The sequence below is a fragment of the Syngnathus typhle genome, linkage group LG15 (assembly GCF_033458585.1).
Source record: "Syngnathus typhle isolate RoL2023-S1 ecotype Sweden linkage group LG15, RoL_Styp_1.0, whole genome shotgun sequence".
NCBI classification, from domain to species: Eukaryota; Metazoa; Chordata; class Actinopteri; order Syngnathiformes; family Syngnathidae; genus Syngnathus; species Syngnathus typhle.
This window is the reverse complement of record NC_083752.1, coordinates 6,679,204-6,699,358: the sequence shown is the minus strand read 5'-3', so window position 1 is coordinate 6,699,358 and position 20,155 is coordinate 6,679,204. Positions and strand designations below refer to the sequence as shown.

The window sequence follows — 20,155 nt, the reverse complement described above, 5'->3', positions numbered from 1 at the left end:
ACACAGAGTGAAGGAGACAAATTTGGACTCGTTTGTTTTAGGGAGCATAAAGCTCGTCAGTCAAAGGTCACCCAAATGACGACACAGCGGCATCCCCTTCCCCTTTATTTAAATTTAGACCACGAGATGTGTCTCGAGAGGAGTCTTCAGCTGCCATTTGTATGTCTTGAAAGTTCAACTCTCAAATGAAGGCTTTCACAATTCTTTCTAGTCCGTCTTCATGTGAAGGCACAAAGTCTTATTTGTGAAAGAGAACTCTTGGAAAGAGGTTTATCTTGGCATTCATCATCGGTTCAGAAAAACATAGTCTTTTTGTGAACTGAAGAACCTTCAGGACGCACTCACCGTGGAGGTTGGTGAAGATGATCATTATTAGGTACGGTAAGAAATTGCATGTGATGTTTCCCCAAAAAATAATTTCTCTTTTTGGGTTGTATATCTCAAACAGGTGCTCTGTAGAGTCCCAAAGGACAGGCACAAGTGTCTTTCAGGTTATCAGCAGTCATCACTAACATGCCTTGAATCTGGATCTTGTGTCACAAGACCTGTCCTCAAGCATGAGTTGTCCACCAGCAGGCAGCTCCAGCTCTCCTACACGCCCCCCCCCCCATTTTCTCTTTAATGACTGGAGAAGACACAACCTTTGGGAAGACAAATAGTTGATTCATGATCAATCGCATCACATTATATTGACTGCAAGCTCAGGCGTCTTTTTTCGCCGGGCGGTTCCCGCAAGCAAACAAGTAAGTCGCCTTTGATTGGATTTTGTTTTGATATTCTTTTGATAGTTTATGTTAAAAAAAAAAAATCTTAAACAGACACTAATAGACAAAGCTGCTATTTTAATCCAACGAATTTAGTTGAATAGCTTTCTATGAAACCGATAACGATGCAATTTTTCATCCAGATTTTGAAATGAATTAAATCAGTTTGTGTAAGTGTAACCGTTATCTTTCCGGCATTCATATTTGAGCAGTGCCATGCATTTGTTTCCCGGGGCAATTTAATTCTCCCTTTACTGTCGTCTCGCAATCAAGGAAAACATCACTATTTGACAAAAACGATGTGTTTAGTTTTGCCACAATGTGTCATTCAACAATTCAAGTTTACATAAAAGTAAGAAACAGATTTTTTTTTTTAAATCAGAGACGCAAGCAAAAGTTTGTAACGTTTTTTTCTTTTTTTTGGTCCGATTCCTTATCTGCCCTTGATTTTTCCTGTAGCGCATCAGGTTTTCATAACAATAGAATTTGAATCCAGTAATATTTAGTGATATATTTATGAATGAAAGGTTAGGAAGTGGATTTTTTTTTTGTAATATTCTGTTTCTTTTCTTTAAATTAATCCATATACAAGTATATGCTGGAACAAGTGCTGCTCAAGAGACACAGTTTGAAATGAGACATTTTAGAATGTAGGTTGAGAATGTAGGTCAGTACTTTTGATAGTCTTTAGACCTTGCAGGCTCGAACCAAATTGAGATAGAGATGTCATTGATGATCACATGGCATTTGCATGTGGTTGTCTCCACCCAGGTGGTCTTGTCATTAAAGCTGAGGATTGATTTGTGAGCCACGATGGGAGACTGGAACCTTTTGGGGAAGCTGCTGGAAAGCGCCCAGGAGCACTCGACCGTGGTGGGCAAAGTGTGGCTGACGGTTCTGTTCATCTTCCGAATCCTGGTGCTGGGCTCGGCCGCTGAGAAGGTTTGGGGAGACGAGCAGTCGGGTTTCACTTGCGACACCAAGCAGCCCGGTTGTCAGAACGTCTGCTACGACAAGACCTTCCCCATTTCCCACATTCGCTTCTGGGTGATGCAGATCATCTTTGTGTCCACGCCCACGCTCATCTACCTGGGACACATCCTCCATCTTGTGCGCATGGAGGAGAAGTTAATCGAGAAGGAGAAGGAACTGGCTCTCCAGAGTGAAAAGCACCGGCAGATACTTGGCAATAAGGCCAAGAAAGCAGTCAAGCCCGTCAAGGACAACCAAGGTCACGTGCATTTGAGAGGAGCGCTACTTCGGACTTACGTCTTCAGCATTATCTTCAAGACCCTGTTTGAAGTGGCTTTCATCGTAGCTCAATACTTCCTGTATGGTTTTGAGCTCAAGCCAATGTACTCCTGCGACCGTTGGCCTTGCCCCAATGTGGTCAACTGCTACATCTCCAGACCCACCGAGAAGACCATTTTCATCCTCTTCATGCTAGCCGTGGCGTGCATCTCGCTGCTGCTCAACTTAGTGGAAATGTACCATCTCGGCTTCACCAAATGCCATCAGGGTCTCCGCTACAGCCGGCGGCAGACGGAGCCCGCGGAAACCGTTCTTCCTTTTGTGCCGAACTACAACTACTTTCCGAGTCGCCCGGCGGGCCGTGACTCCTTCCCGGTGGAGGGGAAATACGGCATTGCTGAGCCGAACCCCCCCTACAACCCCTACAGCAGCAAAGTGATGCATAAGCAAAACAAAGATAACATGGCCGCCGAGAAGAAAGGTAAAACAGATGGAGACGATAGGCGGGAGAGGAAAACCTCTAACTCGGTTGAAGACATGCTCGTGGAAGCTCAGCGCAGAAGCAGCCAGTCCAGCAAGAACAGCAATAACAAGTGCAGGATGGATGACCTGCAAATATAGACGAGGCGAGAAAGAATAATCTTAATGCTTTATTATTAATTATTAACTGTCATTAATAGATAGATAGATAGATAAATGTATTGATGATATTTAAACTCAAGGAATGTCTGGTCTAGACAATCCCGAGACAGCTGAAGGCTACTGGTCTGCATGGAAAACAAAGAACTGCTAAGACATCAAGTACAGTTGGTATTGACACAGGCCGCAACTCTCGAGTCAAAAGATTGGACAAGAACCGTTTGAAATTGTTGACTTTAAGATAAATATGCATGAAAACACTTTTTTTTTTTAGCAAGGGAACAAGTACTGCCATTGTCAATTGTGATGAAAATTATTATAAAACAAGCTTCGTGTATATAAAGGCATGTTTGGATGAGTCTGGTAAAAGTCTATAGCAGCTGTCCCGATACTTTTGTCCGAAAAAGATCCTCCCCTGTTGCTTTTACATAAACAAATTGTAAGAAAAAAATGTCTGATTGTAGTGCAAGTGTTTTGAAATGTTTCTAATGTGATTGCAGGATCAATGCTTGTAGTCTTGCTGTGGGGAAAGCAAATTCTAAGCCCAAGAATGCTCATACAATTCAGACAAAATGATTACACTATGTATTTTAGTGTTTAGTTTGCATTGAATAGCTAGACAAATGAAAAAATATATCACTTAAAGTGATAAGTACAAGATGATCACTGCCCTAGTTCTACTTTGCTGACACCTTCCAGTTCCAACCCCCCATTGATGAATCCTCTTGAATGTGTGTAACCCAGCCTTAAGTAATGTGAAGGCACCAGCGAAGCCCGACAGAACCTGATATCCAGTCTTAAAATCATTTCTAGGTCAGTGTCAGATTCATATGACAAAGAGACGACTTAAAAATATGAAATCAACATAATCTCCTTATCTGGGAAAAAAACCCCACATAGGACAAACACAATAAGACAACGCCTGCACACTTAAAATATGATTCCTCTCTCATGTGATGTGTTTTTATTAGTTTTTGACCACCAAGGAAGTTTCAGTCAATTTGTTAGTTTATGCCATAAACTAATATATTAGTTATTATATATGACTAATATATAATAACAGTAATATAATACTGTTATTGCAACATGTATTATATAAAAGTTGCCAGTGCAAAGTTGGTCGCTTTTTTATTTATTAAAGGATTGTTTTGTATTCTCGGATTAAAATGAACAGCTAGATAACTTGTTAGAATAATTAGTTTTGCTGAAGCGCTGGTCGGCCTGAAACCGGAGGTCACATATCTTATATGTGCCAGCTAGCCTTGGGGAGTCCTTATCCTCCCTTCCTGTGAGAGGCCCACACTAGTTAGGAACAGAAAGAACATCCTTGCTCTTTGTTCTTTGTTAGTTCAAGAGAAGTCCTTTCTCTTTTGATTGTTTTTGTCCAAGACAGTTTTTTAGTTATCCCATATTTACTCAATGTTTGTTTAAGTAGACTTCATGGAAGTTGTTATCTCACATCTACTTAACGTTTACTGGAGTGTATGCACAAGAGGGACACGGCATCCAGATTTGGAGATTGCAGCCGGGAACGAGGCTGCCAACCATCTAAGAACAGACTCTGCATTCCTGGGGTCACGGATCGGCCAAGGCCATGCGGCCTCGCACCACACAACATTATTAGCTAGCTGAACAGCGTTGCTACAGTCACTCTCTCCCCTCCCTTTAGTGTAGGAACGCCTCTTGTAACCAGGGCAACCCAATATAAAAAGAGGAGATGACGGTAGGGCAGGTGAGAATTGGTGGAGGACTGTGAACTGGGCCCTCTACCTAATTCTCCTCGCGAGCAAAAGAATACTGGTTGTCTTCTCCTCTTTGTTTCCAGTTTGTAAATAAATGTCTGATGGTATTTAGACCTGACATAACTGTTATGAAATATAATAAATGTGTGTTGTTGGAAGATAGCCCATGTATTGGTTCTCATATTAAGCAAGTGAATTGAAGAACTAAAAAGGATCCAAATTATATTAAAAGATTGACCACTCTTTACTCTTTATTACTTTGGACCAATGAGAATAACAACATATTTAAAATAAAAGATAAATAAAAAACAGGCAAGAGAAGTATTGGCAAGTCACATTCTCAGCAAATGCAGCAGACAATAACTGCACATATGAATAAATGAATAGATCAAATATTACAGCACTAACTTTAGGTAATAAAACAAAGCAGTATTTTTTTTCGGAACAATGCATTTTACCCTTTTGTTGGAAAAAAAAAGTTAGCTGTTCTTTTGAAATGTGTTCAATAATAATAATACATTCTTGTCACAGACAATTGTATCACAAAAATACATTTAATATCTATATTTTAAATCTATTCATCATATATATATTTTTTTTTTTCAATCACGTATAAGTCAATCTGTTGTATAACTTAACTGGAACGCCACCATACTGGAATAATGAGTATGGCTTCAGGCTTTATTTACCAACATCATCAAAGTAGTCGATAGTACGCAACATTTTCTTTGACAGGTAAACATTGATTAGCATTTTTTTAAAGGTGAAGCTGGTTTGGAATTTCCCCCGTGTGGGACAAATAGAGGATTATCTTATTTTACAATCGCAGTATAGAGAGAAAAAAAATGGTGCTCAAATCCCTTCTGGAACAGTCTGTTCCTACTTAAACTTTTTTTTTTTTTTTTTTAAATATGTGGCCCCAAGAGATGGAAAAACTAGAAGAAAAGCACCCAGAACCTTCTTAACCCGAACACCTCGGCTGTGGAGGCGTATTCTCTAACAATGTACAACGAGTCATTTGGGACGCAAGCAGCAAAAGCACAGATACAGAAAATAGAAAACAACACACACTTTTTGAAGGCGCTCATCAAAATGTTGCTACACACACATGCTTTTGATGTTGAACTCATCAAGTCATAAACTTCCAATGATTTCTCGCAAGATAATCAACATTTGAACGGAATTGCACCCTGAGATTTGATGAAAGTAAAATATCCTTCCAAGTTGATTACGAGCAGCTCTCTAAGTGAGCGACTCGACAGATTTAGTGGCATCTACTTTTCAAACACTGTACAATAAAGAGTATATTATTTCTTGGGCTCCATTGCATTCTGGCTGGGTGCAATCAGGAACTGCGAGACAGGTCTGTGAAATCTGCATAATAGGCGATATGTAACTCAACATTGTGAGTGGGGAAAAAACACTGTTGATTGACGAACAAAGAGACAGTGGCACAGAGATGTCACCTCGTATACAATATAGGATCGAACAGACGCCACCTGCCTGCCTGCGTGCGTGCGTGCGTGCGTGCATGCACCGATCAAACCGTTGAAGGATTTTGCATGTCAGCCCTTTTTGCCTTTCCGTCCTCGTCTGCCTTACTAAGCAATCACTTGCTATTTCCTGTTAGCTTCAGCTGGGCCACTTGAGCTTGCGTCATTTTACTCTGAATGTCAACGTGTTTGTCAAAGAAGTGGACTATTTCGGGCTCGTTGAGCAGCGACGCGAGGACCTGCTCGAACGAAAAGGACCAGTCCTCCCCAGGGACCTCGGGGCCAACTTCCTGGGGGCTGGGGGTGTCTGAGCTTTTGGATGTGAGAGGAGCTTGGTCCTCCCCGTCCGGAAGAGTGGGCTTTGAGGATGCGGCCGGGCTGCTCGGCTCCTGCAGCCTCCGACCCACCTCCTCCATCCTCAGAAGGAGGCTGGTTACGTGGGCTACTGCGCGGTACAGAGACTCCTCCTCTGGATCGCCATGGAAAATGTTGTACAAGGTCTTGGAGAACTGAATGAACTGACCCTGAGATTTAAGATTTTTTTTTTTTAGAATAAACCATACTTAGGGTGTGTTTGGAAATTTGTGCATTAGTTGCGGTAAATTTAATTACCTGATTAATTCTAGGTAGGTCCTTAATAGTTTCCTCTTTCCTAAGTATTTCATTCTGCCATTGTTTCAAGTAGGCCTGCAGATCCACTTTCCCTCGACCTATCAATTACACGGATGCAAAATTTAATGTCACACATTGTGAAAATGTTGACATTGGTACAAATTGACTACATATGCGTGTAAAAGTACCTCGTTCAGGACTTTTCTTAATCACGCCATCTTCTGGAAGATCAAAATCTGAAACATATATGCTAAATGTGAGCAAATAAGAACATCCCTCAGATGTCAAAATTGATGTCTAGAAGGAAAGATGGAAGAAAAAAAACGTGAAGGAAGAAGCAGTCAAGACGCTAACCAGGACGTCTACTCAAGTGAGGAGAGCCTCCTGGCGTCGCGAAAAAGCTTGGGAGTATTTCTTCCTGTACGTGCAAAGGACTACCTGTGAAAGCTAGAAGAGACTGACTGTAAGCGCACTGAGAGGAAAAGATGAAGAGACAGAAGAGCATAAGCAAGGCAGAGGGAGTGTCGTAAATCATTCGTCATATAGTTTTCAATTATGTTATAATTCAGGTGACCAAGAAGTCGAAGCCAACCTTTGTTTGAGTCATGAATTAAAAGAACCCGCCTCAAGACATTTGTTTGTTGTACACATGGATGTCACTTACCTGGCGGTAGATGCAACTTGAAGAGGAACTTCAATTTATTTGTGAAAGATCCACAGTATAGATTATCTGCACAAGTTGAAGCATACTGTTACTGAATGAAGGAAGTAAGGAGAATGAAAAGTGCCTCTGTGACAAAAAGGAGACGTGAACACTCACCAAGAGCACAACAGAACTCTTTAAAGTTGACCAAGCCATCTTGGTTCTCGTCGATTAATCGGAAAACCCAGAGAGAAAGAGTGCTCTTGTTGGTGCAAAAAGCCCAAGGCTCCAGCAGGGAGAAGAGCACGCTGAACTGTTGGAAGCCCAGCTGGTACTGCTCCAAGTAGGCCAGACTCGGATCGTGGTGAAGCAGGGCCGGACTCTTCATTGTCCAGTAGCAGCTAAGAAAAAGTTGCCTCTGAAACGACACACTTGCAATGATGACATGATGGATTTGCTTTTTAGAGAAGAGTAAAGTGTGCCACTCACTTTGAACAAGTTGTAAAGCTCGTCAAGCTGGGCAGGAGTAAATTTGACTTCTTGGGACACGACACGAATCTGCAAAGAAACCCGTTGGTGCAATTATAGTGAATCTCCAAATTGCAAGGGGAGGAGGAGCCTGTGTGAGTGTCTGGCTGTGAGCTGCGGTCGACAGCAGCGAGTGTGCTCATTGTGTTTTAATGTTTATTCTGTGTTCAACAAATGGCAAATGGATTTATGCGATAGAGGGCTAGGTAAATAGAGTGTCCACTTACAACATTCTGCTTTGTTGTGTCCTCTAGTGTTTGGATCACAAAAAGCCTGTTTCTTTTTCGTGAACTCTCAACGTCCTCTGAGCGAATGCTGCCATATTTCTAGAGGAGAGATAACAAATTCAAAAACACAGTAAAAAAAAAAAAAAACATTAAAAAAAAATCATAGTAGGGGGGGGGAAAAAAATACCGCTGTACCTCATAAGATTCTCGGATCAGTTCGCTGATGTCCACATTTAAGCGGGTTGATTTATCGTTGTTGTTTACAGGGGCTTGCTGGACAGTTGGTGGCAACGGGCTGTCTTTGTTTGTCACACTATCAAAAAATCTTGCAAGCAAATTACAAATCAAAAACATTTCAATGTGAATTCAGAGTAGTTTTGCAGATAAGGTGATCTGGACTGGCTGATACTCACTTGTTGAGGATGGTGACGGCTTCAGCGTCATCATGGCAGCTGATCAGAGCTTCCATGTTGTAATCCAGGACGGCCAGGCCGAGCTGCAGAATGGCTTTAATGCCGTCGTAGAAAAAGCAATCCACCACGTTCACGGCGCTTTCGATGGGCAGCACGCTGATGAAGAGGGTGAGGAACCAGGACAAAGAAACGGATGAGAACAGACTTAGGTCTGTCATGTTCTCCACCAGCTGGGGGAGGTTCACTCGAATCAGATCCTCGAAAACAGCCTGGTCGACCAAAGCCCCTGGAGAAACAAAGTCACCACATTGTCACAAGTGATACACAAACGATTAATTGTTTTAATTAATTTGCCACCTTCTCACCAATAATTCTCCGGTTAAAATAATCTGGTAACATCCTCTCGCAGACAGCAACTAATAGCCAAAAGGCCTCCTCCTCTTTGGCATAGAGCAGCAAGACTGAGGTCAGAATGTTCATGGCCTCAGAAAGAGAAAAGAGAAAATGACAGGACTACATTATCCCACACAACTAAAATCGACAGAGCCGCCTCAATGATTTGTCTTTTTTGTTAACAGCATGTGATGGATAAAACCAAAAGGGTTTACCTGGCAGTAGCCAATTTTAGGGTTACGATACGCGTATGCGGTGAGGACTCGGCGGAGGGCGGAGATTCCCGTATCACTCTGAAAGGCGGGATGCTCTGGCAGAGAGCGATGAAGGTCTCGCTCAATCTCATCCGTAGCCAACGTGCTCGTGCCTAGAGACTGCTCCACCAGCTCCGTATAGTATCCAGGATGAGTCGCCATGTCGTTTACGGCTCCTTATCCATTACGGTGCGTCGACAATGATTATGATGTCATGAGGGTGAGTAGTTTTGATGTCGAAAAAAAATAAATACCTGAGAAAAGCATCCACAGCTCTCCTCGTAAGGCTTCGGGAACGCCACGGACAATCAAGTCACGCGTCTTCCTGGTGAAGAACATACTTGTACCGCGGCCATATTCGGAAAAATGGATGTTCCAGGACTGTTCCTTCATCTTCTCCTTAAGCTGTTGATGACGACATGTGTCATTGAGTCATTCGTGGATTTATCCTAAATGCTGGTGTGTTTGTCTCATACCATTTTAGGGTCAAGGTTTTCAACATCCTGGGGGTGGAAAACAGTCATGAGCGCCTCGGTGCTTACTGCCTTGCTGCTGTCTTTCTGGCCCACCATAAGTGTCACGTCGTCTGGGTTGTCCTCAAAGTGGTTGATGAGCGACTGACATTCACCTCGGATGACCTTAGCGACAAGGATGGAAACGTGTGATGTTTGGGGGAGAAAAATGGAATTAATGAGAATTGACTTGTTACCTCCGCTGATGCCGAGTGCTGCGGGCTAGCACTAATCCCACACCGGCTGCGAATACTTGTCGCCAGACGTTGGTAGTCCCGCACCTCGGTGAAACGGAGTGCTCTTTTCCCACGCACATACACTGTTAAAGCACGGCTGCTGGTATCTGGCTTCTCAACATTTACGACCTAGAAAACGGTGGCGATGGCCGGGACAGAAAGTCATTTCATCATATTATGCGTGGCGTAAGGAAGTGTCAGCATGGAATAAATCAAATGACACCGTTGGGTGTTCTACCTCGCGCATTGGAATGATGATGTGACATTGGCTCCCGTCCTGACTGGCAAAACATAAGTAGTTCTCAGATAGGCAGATCTTGCCAAGTGTATTAAAATGGCTGAAAGGCACCCACAGGAAACTCTCGTGCACTTCTAACAGATTTTCCTCTTTGGGAAGCCTGAAAAATGTCCGGAACTGCTCACTTTTTGCGTGAGCCTCTAGGCCTCTGTGGGAGGGAAATAAAATGGCATGATTAATATTATGAACACTAAATAACAAAAACACTTTCAATTCATGCGAGTGTTATTAACAGATTTTTTTTTTAGTCAGTTCAGTGTGTGCGCAATATGTGGCTGAAAAGACAACAAGCGGAACAAAACTAGAGATAGTTTATATTATACATAAGCTATTTTTACAACGACAAATTGTATGCCTGTTTCAAATATATTGTTGCGTGTTGGGAATAACTGGGCTGAAGAAAGTGGAGAGCGGGCGGGTGCATTTGCACAATTTTGAATCTGATCTGCTATCGCTAATTGGTATGAATGGATGAAATGCTATCTGACTCAAGATATGACGAATTGGAAAAACAAGCACCTCTTGGTTATTTGCAGTGGGTCTGAGAGTGCTCGCTCTTTTTCAAAGGCCTCTTTATCAAAAAGGCGCTTAATGGAGTAGTCAGCTAGCTGCTCCATGATGACAAATGTTTCGTTGAGGTGCAGCAGCATGGAGAAATAGTGATCCTCCCCGTGAGCCATGACGTGGATGCTCTCAGTCAGGATGACGTTTGATGTTTTCTCCAACCTCCAGATCTCATCCCAGGAGATGACCAGTTTCACTACAGGTGCAAGCAAAAGGGAAAATGCATGATTATCAGGGCAATAGCTGAATTGAAATACAAATATGTTGTTTGAAACTTTTAATATTTCCAGACCTAAACAGCCATCACCTTAAAAAAAAAAGAAAAGAAAGTGGCTTTCATTCTTGACTCGTCACTTGTTTATCATATTTTCTCGCAAATGATATTTAAGAATTAGAGGCTCTCTCTACTGGCTGTAGAAGCGCGTACGATGAGCAAAAAAAAAAAAGGTATGGGGAAAACATTCAAAAGCATTCTGGGAGGTTGTTTTCCAAGCAGTTGCATTACGCAAACAGACTAGAATTTGAAAATGTAAAAGAAGACTGAGATGCATGTAAGGGTGGTAAAATTCAACAAGGCCTGGGAATTAAAAGAAGAATATGGCCGTTTATGGAAGCAAACACAGCCTTTTCTCACCCTCAGCTCCCAGCAGGTAGGAATAAAAGCAGAGGAAGTTGGTGCTGAGGTAGAGCCAACCCTGGCAGGGCACTTTGCCTTTCCAGTAACTACAGGCATAATACGTGACCAGCTTCTCCTCCGGCGGTAGCGCGAACCAGTTCTCGAACCTCAAGTATGCCTCTCTGAACTTCTCAGGATCGTCCTCCAGCTTGTGGGACGTCTTTCCTTCTTCAGCAATCAGACCCTGAGAATAACAAAATATAGTAGTATATTAAGTTGCTGGGGTCATACGATGCAAATGTAGTACAGTGATATCAGTCTAAAGATTCAAATGGACCAATTTGTCCTTCGTATTTGGTACCCTGATTTTGCCCTGCACAAAGCTAGTGATGTCCTCGCTGGAGTCGAAAACCGAGAGGGTCCTCATGATATTCTGCAGCAGCCAATCCCAGTGCTGGACTATTTCCTCCTTTGTGACCCCTGATGCAACATAAGGGAATAGATTACAAAGTGCAAAAAACCCCATTTTTTATTCAACGTTAAAGTTCAAATTCAGCAAGAATGGAATGTCATTACAAGAACGTACCGCATGCTATCGACCAATACACTTGTGAATCCGACGTGTGGTGCAGTATGCGGAAAGGAGCCACTTTAGATGTGGAGTCCAGTACGGCGTCCAGCGTTCCCACAAGGAGACCTGCAAAATAAAGCACAGTGATATGTCTATTTCTTCATGCATGTTTCCAAAAAATCAAGCTGATAGGATGAAATGGATTATGCACTCTACGTCAGATACGCGACGACCAGATCTGACCATGTAAGGCTTCTCTCTCATATGCCCTTCATTAATAATTAACAAGTAGATAGATGGACTGCAGATTTACACTGTCCTTGCAGCTGTGGGTGCATGACTTCTCAGCGTGTTCCCGTTGCAGAATTAAAATGGTCACAAAACATCATGCGTCATCATGCTCTCATTGGGAGGCAACAAGGTTCATCTCATTGTACTGAAGAGATATAAGCCTAGAGGGCTTATGATGCATCAATCTGCTGCAGTTAGTCTAATTGCCGTCAAGTCAGTATCAAAGTGTCTAGTCTAGACATTCTTCCTGACAGCTTTATGATTGTCCCGGATGCAAGTCTGCCATTACAATGACTTTAAACCAGAGTTAGGTGGTAACGACCTACATTTACTGCTTTGTGTTTACTTAGGTCACTTTATGAATAAACTGTAGTTCTCACGGTAGTTTCATGCAACATACGATTTACTTTTTTACAGGATTTGAGTATTTCTATTTGGAAGAAACAAGTCAAGTTTATTTATATAGCTCTAGATCACAAGCAGTCTCAAAGGGCTTCACATATACAAAACAAATTGACAATTATTCTCAAAGCATCCCCTGATGTTAAGCTCCCAAGAAACACTACTTTTAGAATAGAATATATTTTTTAATCTTTTACATTGCGCTCGCGACGTACACTTTTTGGCTCCTCTACCAACCACTGCTTGGAAAACTCGTCAACCCCTTAGTGACGTCAAAATAAAGTGTTCTGGCGCTGTAAACAACGTGCACTTAGACATCATCTTCAGCTAAACCAATGCAAAATAAATGATTCCTCCTACGAGATATTGTGTACGATCATGTCCTAATTACTCAGGCTAACCTGAAGCATTGCTACAGGCCAGTGCAGACATCTCTTGCAAACCATCAAGTAACCATATGCTAGGGGGGAAGAAATCACTTTGTCAAGCAGAGAACAATATTAAGACAAGCCACCTGTTAACAATTTGGCTTTAAACCTGTTGCAGTTCATTTCTACCATGCTACTGCATACAGTAGGACGCAATTGTTTATATGTCGGCGGACACGTACGACGAACTGACACATTCGTGACTGGCGAGCATAACTTCGTAGCCCAAAGACAAGAGCTGCCAAACATACGAGGAGGTGAATTATTGATTATTACCTGTCAAGCCGCCTGCACCCTCACCGTACCCTCGCCTCCTTTGAAGCACAAAATACTCATTATCCTTCTCGGTGACCCACAGTTTAAAGGCGTTTTTCAGCAGTATCTCTTCAGGTTTAAGCCACATGTTTAGAAACGTCAGCGGGTTCGCCTCCAAATCGTCCTGTCATGCCACGTTTACTTCCAGCGTTGCACATACATCAAATTCGTTGAATATTTGTTGACAGTCGTCGGGAATCGGGATGACACCCTTCCCACGTAGACAAGAAATGTTGCCAGTCGCAAAGGATTGTGGGGTTGTAGTTTTTCAGAAGTGGGAGGTGCTAACACAGCGTGTACTGTTCGTTTTATTATTTTGTGTATGAATCTTGAATAACTTTGTCATTACATCTTCTATATCTATATTTAAATATCTGTCGATACCTACTGTAATAATGGTACTGTTGTACGTGTCTGAGTTTATGTGATAGCTTTTTCTTTTTAATTCTTTCTCTTTTTTTGCTAACTCCTTTCAATAACAGCTGAATTTCAGGCTGATTTCACCATAGTGTCGTAACTCGCTTCCTGTCGTCCAGGAAACAAACGTTGCTCAACAATATGCTGATGTGTGATGGGAAATTGTGTCAATTTTATAAATCGTAATTTTCCTCTGTGAGTGACGCATATAAAACTTTTTTTGGTTAGATAAATAAATACATTAATTAATTAATAAATAGAATATGTGGTTTTGTTAAATTATGCGGTGCTGTGGTGGAGAGAGTGAGCAGCGCCAAGTTCCTGGGGGTGCACATCAGTGAGGATCTCTCCTGGTCCACCAACACCGCATCACTGGCAAAGAAAACCCAGCGCCGCCTGTACTTCCTGCGGAAACTCAGGCGAGCGAGCGCTCCTCCGGCCGTCATGACTACATTATACCGCGGCACCATTGAGAGCGTCCTCTCCAGCTGTATTGCTGTTTGGGGTGGCGGCTGCACTGACTACAACTTGAAGGCCCTGCAGCGCATAGTGAACACGGCTGGTAAGATTATTGGTGCTTCGCTCCCCTCCTTGAAGGACATTTACACCTCCCATCTCACCCGCAAGGCGACCACGATTGTGAGTGATGTGAGTCACCCCGCTCACTCTTTGTTTGATCTTCTGCCCTCTGGGAAGAGGTACAGAAGCCTGCGCTCCCGCACCACCAGACTCTCAAACAGCTTCATACTCCAGGCTGTTAGGATCCTGAACTCGCTTCCCCGTTCTGCGTAGCGTCCTGTACTTTTACTGTCTGTATGCACACTGGCTCTTGTTTGTTGTGTTATCTGTTTATTTATTATTACTCTTATTATTTATTGTTTGTGCCTTCTTGTTTTTTATATTGCGTCGTTTACTTGTATGTCTATCGTGTAATATGTCTTGTCACCGTGGGATAGAGAAAACGTACTTTCGATCTAAAGGGAAATGTACTTTCGGCAGTTTGCAAACACATTTGATTAAGGCTGCGTTAGACACATATAATCATATCAATATAATTTCTAGTAGTAGTGTGGTCGCTTAATAAGTGGAAAGGAATGTGCAGACTACATGAATTTGTTTTCTTCAAAGTATTGTGGAACAGGAGGTCCAGAAAGGGAGGATATCTCAAGGTCGATGGGGAACGCGAAAAACAACTGGTCCAGACACCTGTGCTGAGCAGGGGAAACCCCAAACGAGGAGGAGATGACCATCGACCAATCACCACACAATATTTTGCATGCTTGAATATTCATATTGTGTTTCTTTAAAACTGGGCAACCTTGAAGAATGTGTCGTCTTTCTGGTCACAAAGGCACATGAGTTTTTGTGTTAAGGACCCAAGGCCCAGGCGCCTGTATTAGCTTGCTTTGTCAGGATTAAACAATTGGTAAATTCGGCCTAATTGATCTACTGGTCTTCTCTTTGACAGAACGGACTCGCAAAATTGTTAGGTGCGCCAGTGTGTGGATTAGAACATAGCAATTCTTGTGTTAAGTGTTGATCACAATTTGGAGTCAGATCTCCACGTGGCCCGCTGCCTGACCTTTCTGCAGATTGAATTTTCGCTCACTTCCCCCAAACACAAAAAGGCACAAGGCTTTTAATCAAGAACATAAGCGTGCTAATCATTATCATCATTATTGCCTTGATGTGCCAAAATAAAAGCAAACCTTTTTCAAGATCTTGTTGCCAAAGTATGTCAATTTCATCACAAAGAATGATCAGCAAGTCCCACGCGAGCAATTTTATTTCTTAATCAAAAAGCTCGGGTTACAAGAGGCGGTTTTCGCAGAGTGATTCCTTGATCTGCTTACTGTGCAAAGTTCTTCATTTCTTCTTCTTGTAGTTACTTATTGTAGTAATGCAGCCTCATTGTGTAGCTGCGTGACCCACATTGAAGAGGCCGGTTCACTTCTTCTGCGGACCTGGCTACATTGTTATACATCAAACTTACAAGCAGCCGGAGGACCAGAACTCTTTCGTTTGTGCTTCTGCAACCACGCTGGCTGATACAATGAGCTGGTTGGATGTGATCGCTCACCTGCTGTGGATGGTAATTACGCTGCTGCTGTGGATGATGGTGCGCGCACAGCGGAGAGGACCCTGGGACCCCCGTGCTTGTCCCACGCAGCTCAAAGGAAAGACGGCGATCGTGACAGGGGCCAATTCAGGTCTGCTTGGCTCTCATGATTCCACCAATAGGGCTACTATAGAGTTAGCAATCTTGTAAAAAAAAAAAAGATGTCTAATTTAATATTTGTTATACAAGTTCAAGATATGTTGACAAGCTCAAATGTGATTCTTTTGGGATTAATACAAACCCTAATCAAAGTCAAAATCAAAGTCAGCTTTATTGTCAATCTCTTCACATGTCAAGACATACAAAGAAACCGAAATGACGTTTTCTCTATCCCACGGTGACGAGACATATTACACAATAGACATACAAGTAAACGACACGATATAAAAACAAGAAACAATAAATAATAAGAGTGATGAATAAATAATAAATAAACAGATAACACAATAAATAAGAGGAGCAAATGCTAGCCCCGTGGTGACCATTTGCACGTGCCCCGCCCCGGCTGGGTGCCCAGGACGCTGCTCACACATTTGCCTGCTTTGTGATGTTTTCACCGATTCACGACCACGGTCCATTGGGCACCGTTGAACTGGACTGCCCCTACACCTGTCGATGGACCCCGTGGAGGCTATTTTGTGTGTTTTGGGGTGTTCTCTTGTATTGGGGGTGCTCGTTGGCCGCTGTTACTTTTTTCCCTTTGTCTTATAGCTTTGATGGCTTTTATCTTGAGCACTTTCTGACTTTCTTTGTGGCGCCGTTGTGTGGCAGCCTTATGAGAGTTATTGAGTTGCGCTCATGCCATCTGTGTGTCTTTTGTATACCCACTCTGTGGTGTGGATACTGCTGGGGCCTGAATTTCCCCACCCCTGGGGATCAATAAATATTCAATCAATCAATCAATCAATCAATCAATCAAAACGGAGCCAGTGTGCATACAGCAGACAGTAAGCATAGCGCAAAAGTACAGGACTGAAGTCCACAAACAGCAATCTCACATATGAGTCCCTTCTCTCCAGGTGGGTGAGGGCCGAGTGGAGGGCAGAGCAGATGGCATCCTCAGAGGACCGTTTGACTCGGTACACAAACTGGAAGGGGTCAATGGTGGGGGGGAGAACGGAACGGATGTGCTCCATGACAAGCTGCTCAAAGCACTTCATGATGATGGGCGTAAGTGCCACGGGGCGGTAGTCATTGAAGCAGGACGGAGCAAGTTTCTTCGAGACAGGTACGATGGTGGCAGCTTTGAAACACGACGGGACGATGGCCTGCTGCAGGGAAGTGTTAAAGCTCGTGTGAAGGGGGAGTGGCCTTCAGCGGGCAAGTGCTGTTCTGAGCGGAGATGGGAAAGAATGGTCAAGAGAACGCCCTCAAGAGAACGCCCTCTTCGCTTCTTTGATGCCCCGGGACAGGTCGGCCCTCGGAGTCCTCAAGCCAGCCCCATCCCCCGCTCTAATGGCTTTGTCCCTGGCCCTCAGCAGCCTGAAGACAGCCCCCGTCAGCCATGGCTTCCGGTTAGCCCGAGTGACGATGGATTTTGAGTGAGTCACATCATCAATGCACTTCCTGATGTAGGAGGAAACAGAGTCAGTATACTCCTCAATGTCTGTCCGATCGTCGCAAGTGGCAGCCCTCCGAAACATGTCCCAGTCAGTAGAGCCAAAGCAGTCACGAAGCGCATCAGAGGCACCCTCAGGCCACACCCGTACCCGCTTGCGAATATAGGAGACATTCAAAAAACGTCATGATCAAGAAAGTGATTTTTTTTTTTCAGCCATAATAACAAATGTAAAGTTAGGCAAGGCAAGTTTATTTGTATAGCACATTTTATGTACGAGACAATTCGAAGTAAAACTGCATCTCCTGTTGGGTAAATACATACATCAACAACTTCAAAACACCATTTCTATTTTCTAAGACCAAAATGAAATTATGTCACTCAACTGGTTGCAGAAATATTTTTCAGGTGAAAGGATTTATGAGTGTTGTTTGATAGTATCATCATGCAAGAACTTTTGCCAACACCTTCATTTAAATTAAATGATTACACTGCTACTGGTTTTTTTTTTTTTTTTGTCGCTGCATAGGGATCGGAAAGTTCATCGCCATGGACTTTGCTCGCAGGGGTGCCCGTGTCATTCTGGCTTGTCGAAGTGTGTCCCGTGGGGCCGCAGCGGTGAAAGAAATTCAAGCAAAAACAGGAAACCCTGACGTCCACGTGCGTCCGGTGGACCTTTCTTCTCTGGACTCTGTCAGAGATTTTACTAAAAAAATTCTAAAGGAAGAAAGCGCCCTTCACATCCTCGTCAACAATGCTGCAGTATTAGGTGATACGCTGACGCTGAAATATAAATACCACGTCATGTTTGTGATTCATTCTAAAAATGTCCAGCTCCCCAAAAAGTTTAAGAATGTGGAAGTGTCAATTTATGGGTCCTTCATTTTTGTTTACATTGTGAATCGTATATTCAATTCCCTCCAATAGGTTTACCCCGGCAGATTACCAAAGATGAACTTGATGTTTCTTTCGCAACCAATCATTTGGGGCCATTTCTTCTCACCAACCAGCTAGTTGGTACGATTACAGAATGTCTATTACTGCTTGTGGCAATTGAGGTTTGAATGTTCCCTAACTAACCGAAAAAAAATGTTTATTTGTGATAAGCAGGCTACTCACGCCCCAGAGGCATAGCCAAGCCGGGGCGAGCCGGGGCGGCGCCCCGGTTAGGACTCCCTGCGCCCCGGTTGAAAATAATCGAGCTTTTTTCGATTCTTCATTTTCCTGCCGTTTTTTTCTTTCGGTCTTGCGCGAATATGCTTGCGCTATTCTATGTGCGCGATGTTATCCATTCACCGTTTGCCTTCCGGACCCGGATGTTGTTTTAGCGATCAGCGAACGGCGTAGGTGATGTTCGATTTTTTTTCCTGTGGGCGCGCGCCCCTACTGGAAAAATTCCTGGCTACGCCTCTGTCACGCCCCTCTCCCTCCCTCACCCTTCTGATTCTTTCAGACCTGATGAAACGCTCAGCTCCAGCACGTATTGTCACCGTCAGCTCTGTCTACCACAAAAAGGGTGAAGTGGACTTCTCCCATTTTCATGGGGAGAATGGAACTTACGAGCTTGATCGGGTTTACGGTCACACCAAGCTGCACAATATCATCTGCACAAATGAGTTTGCACGGAGGCTTCAAGGATCAGGTTAGGCTCCCATGACTTTGAATTCTTTTTATTAGCTTTGATCATTTTGTTTACATGCATGTGTGCGTGGGTTATGTTCATGGAGACGTCACCGCCAATTCAGTCCACCCTGGTATAGTCATGACGGGAATCTTGAGGCACTGCCCCTTCGGAATTCGTTTGTTCTTCAGCCTCATTGGACAGTTCTATTTCAAGGTGAGTGCTTTGGATGTCAGTTTTCAGCATTCAACGTGATTGTTTTTAATTGACCATTCTTTGCCATCTCCGCAGTCGGCAGAGGAGGGGGCAGTCAGCGCCATTTACTGCGCCGTGTCAGAGGAAGCAGAAGGCATAAGTGGAAAGTATTTTGACAGCAACTGCTCCCTTGTCCTCCCCGCCCCTTTAGCCCGAGATACAGCCCTGGCAGTCAAAGACTTTGAGATCTGCGAAAGACTGACATCCAAGTTGTGAAACAATGCTTCTCCTGAAAACAGAAATGAGCTTCAGTTTCATGTGTTGTTGTTCAAGTGACTGCACAGGCTTTCGAGCACTCAGGTTCATTCAGTTATATTTAATGCAACTTTGTAAAGTTGCATTATATATACTAGATACTGTTTTAAAACTTTAAATATTGTAAAGTTTCACTTACTGGCCACAGCCTCATGGACAGCGCTACCCAAATTGTATTAAATTCACATTGCAGAACCTGCTCATTTCTACACTAACGTCAGAAACTTAGGTTTTAGAGTAATTACTCTATAGGACAAATAATTGACTTGTAAAATGTTGGAAGCGATATATATTAATAAATGCAACAATATTAATTTGCTATGAAAATACCTGAGTAACAAAATGGATAGATGGATGGATGGATGGATGATCACAATTAAGTAGAAAGTCTCCTTTGTCCATCCATCCATCCATTTTCTGTACCGCTTAGTCCCCACTGGGGTCGCGGGCGTGCTGGAGCCTATCCCAGCCGTCATCGGGCAGTAGGCGGGGGACACCCTGAACCGGTTGCCAGCCAATCGCAGGGCACACAGAGACAAACAACCATTTGCACTCGCACTCACACCTAGGGACAATTTGGAGTGTTCAATTGGCCTACCAAGCATGTTTTTGGGATGTGGGAGGAAACCGGAGTGCCCGGAGAAAACCCACGCGGGCCCGGGGAGAACATGCAAACTCCACACAGGGAGGGCCGGAGGTGGAATCGAACCCGCACTTTACTAACTGTTCCTAACTGTG

General features: G+C 43.4%; 3 protein-coding genes across 6 annotated transcripts; 2 read left to right on the top strand and 1 right to left on the bottom strand.

Moving 5' to 3' along the window:
- The first annotated feature begins 139 nt into the window (after nucleotides 1–139).
- On the top strand, nucleotides 140–4,460 carry gja2 (gap junction protein, alpha 2). Its single transcript, XM_061299427.1, has 3 exons — nucleotides 140–376; nucleotides 449–743; nucleotides 1,536–4,460. The coding sequence occupies exon 3, from the start codon at nucleotides 1,578–1,580 to the stop codon at nucleotides 2,634–2,636; it is 1,059 nt and encodes a 352-aa protein (XP_061155411.1). The 5' UTR covers nucleotides 140–376; nucleotides 449–743; nucleotides 1,536–1,577; the 3' UTR covers nucleotides 2,637–4,460.
- Nucleotides 4,461–4,616: 156 nt separating this feature from the next.
- On the bottom strand, nucleotides 4,617–13,437 carry tbc1d8b (TBC1 domain family member 8B). Of its 2 annotated transcripts, XM_061299426.1 has the most exons (21): nucleotides 13,154–13,437; nucleotides 11,772–11,882; nucleotides 11,547–11,665; nucleotides 11,204–11,429; nucleotides 10,525–10,765; nucleotides 9,946–10,153; nucleotides 9,669–9,836; nucleotides 9,436–9,597; nucleotides 9,214–9,364; nucleotides 8,921–9,135; nucleotides 8,678–8,795; nucleotides 8,313–8,598; nucleotides 8,095–8,224; nucleotides 7,900–7,998; nucleotides 7,634–7,702; nucleotides 7,322–7,562; nucleotides 7,166–7,231; nucleotides 6,856–6,948; nucleotides 6,690–6,737; nucleotides 6,502–6,599; nucleotides 4,617–6,413 (listed from the first exon to the last, which is right to left on the bottom strand). In XM_061299426.1, exons 1-21 carry the CDS (start codon nucleotides 13,278–13,280, stop codon nucleotides 6,006–6,008), a joined length of 3,384 nt encoding a protein of 1,127 aa, XP_061155410.1. In that variant the 5' UTR covers nucleotides 13,281–13,437; the 3' UTR covers nucleotides 4,617–6,005. The 2 variants fall into 2 exon arrangements, with proteins under 2 accessions (XP_061155410.1, XP_061155409.1); XM_061299425.1 differs by lacking the exon at nucleotides 6,856–6,948.
- A 359-nt stretch (nucleotides 13,438–13,796) lies between these two features.
- On the top strand, nucleotides 13,797–19,404 carry LOC133168032 (retinol dehydrogenase 12-like). 3 transcript variants are annotated; one of them, XM_061299241.1, is made up of 7 exons: nucleotides 13,797–14,171; nucleotides 14,738–15,819; nucleotides 17,816–18,055; nucleotides 18,214–18,303; nucleotides 18,740–18,928; nucleotides 19,014–19,123; nucleotides 19,199–19,404. In XM_061299241.1, the coding sequence occupies exons 2-7, from the start codon at nucleotides 15,663–15,665 to the stop codon at nucleotides 19,376–19,378; spliced, it is 966 nt and encodes a 321-aa protein (XP_061155225.1). In that variant the 5' UTR covers nucleotides 13,797–14,171; nucleotides 14,738–15,662; the 3' UTR covers nucleotides 19,379–19,404. The 3 variants fall into 3 exon arrangements, with proteins under 3 accessions (XP_061155225.1, XP_061155227.1, XP_061155226.1); XM_061299242.1 differs by having other exon boundaries at nucleotides 14,167–14,257; XM_061299243.1 differs by lacking the exon at nucleotides 14,738–15,819 and having other exon boundaries at nucleotides 13,798–14,171.
- Nucleotides 19,405–20,155: the final 751 nt, after the last annotated feature.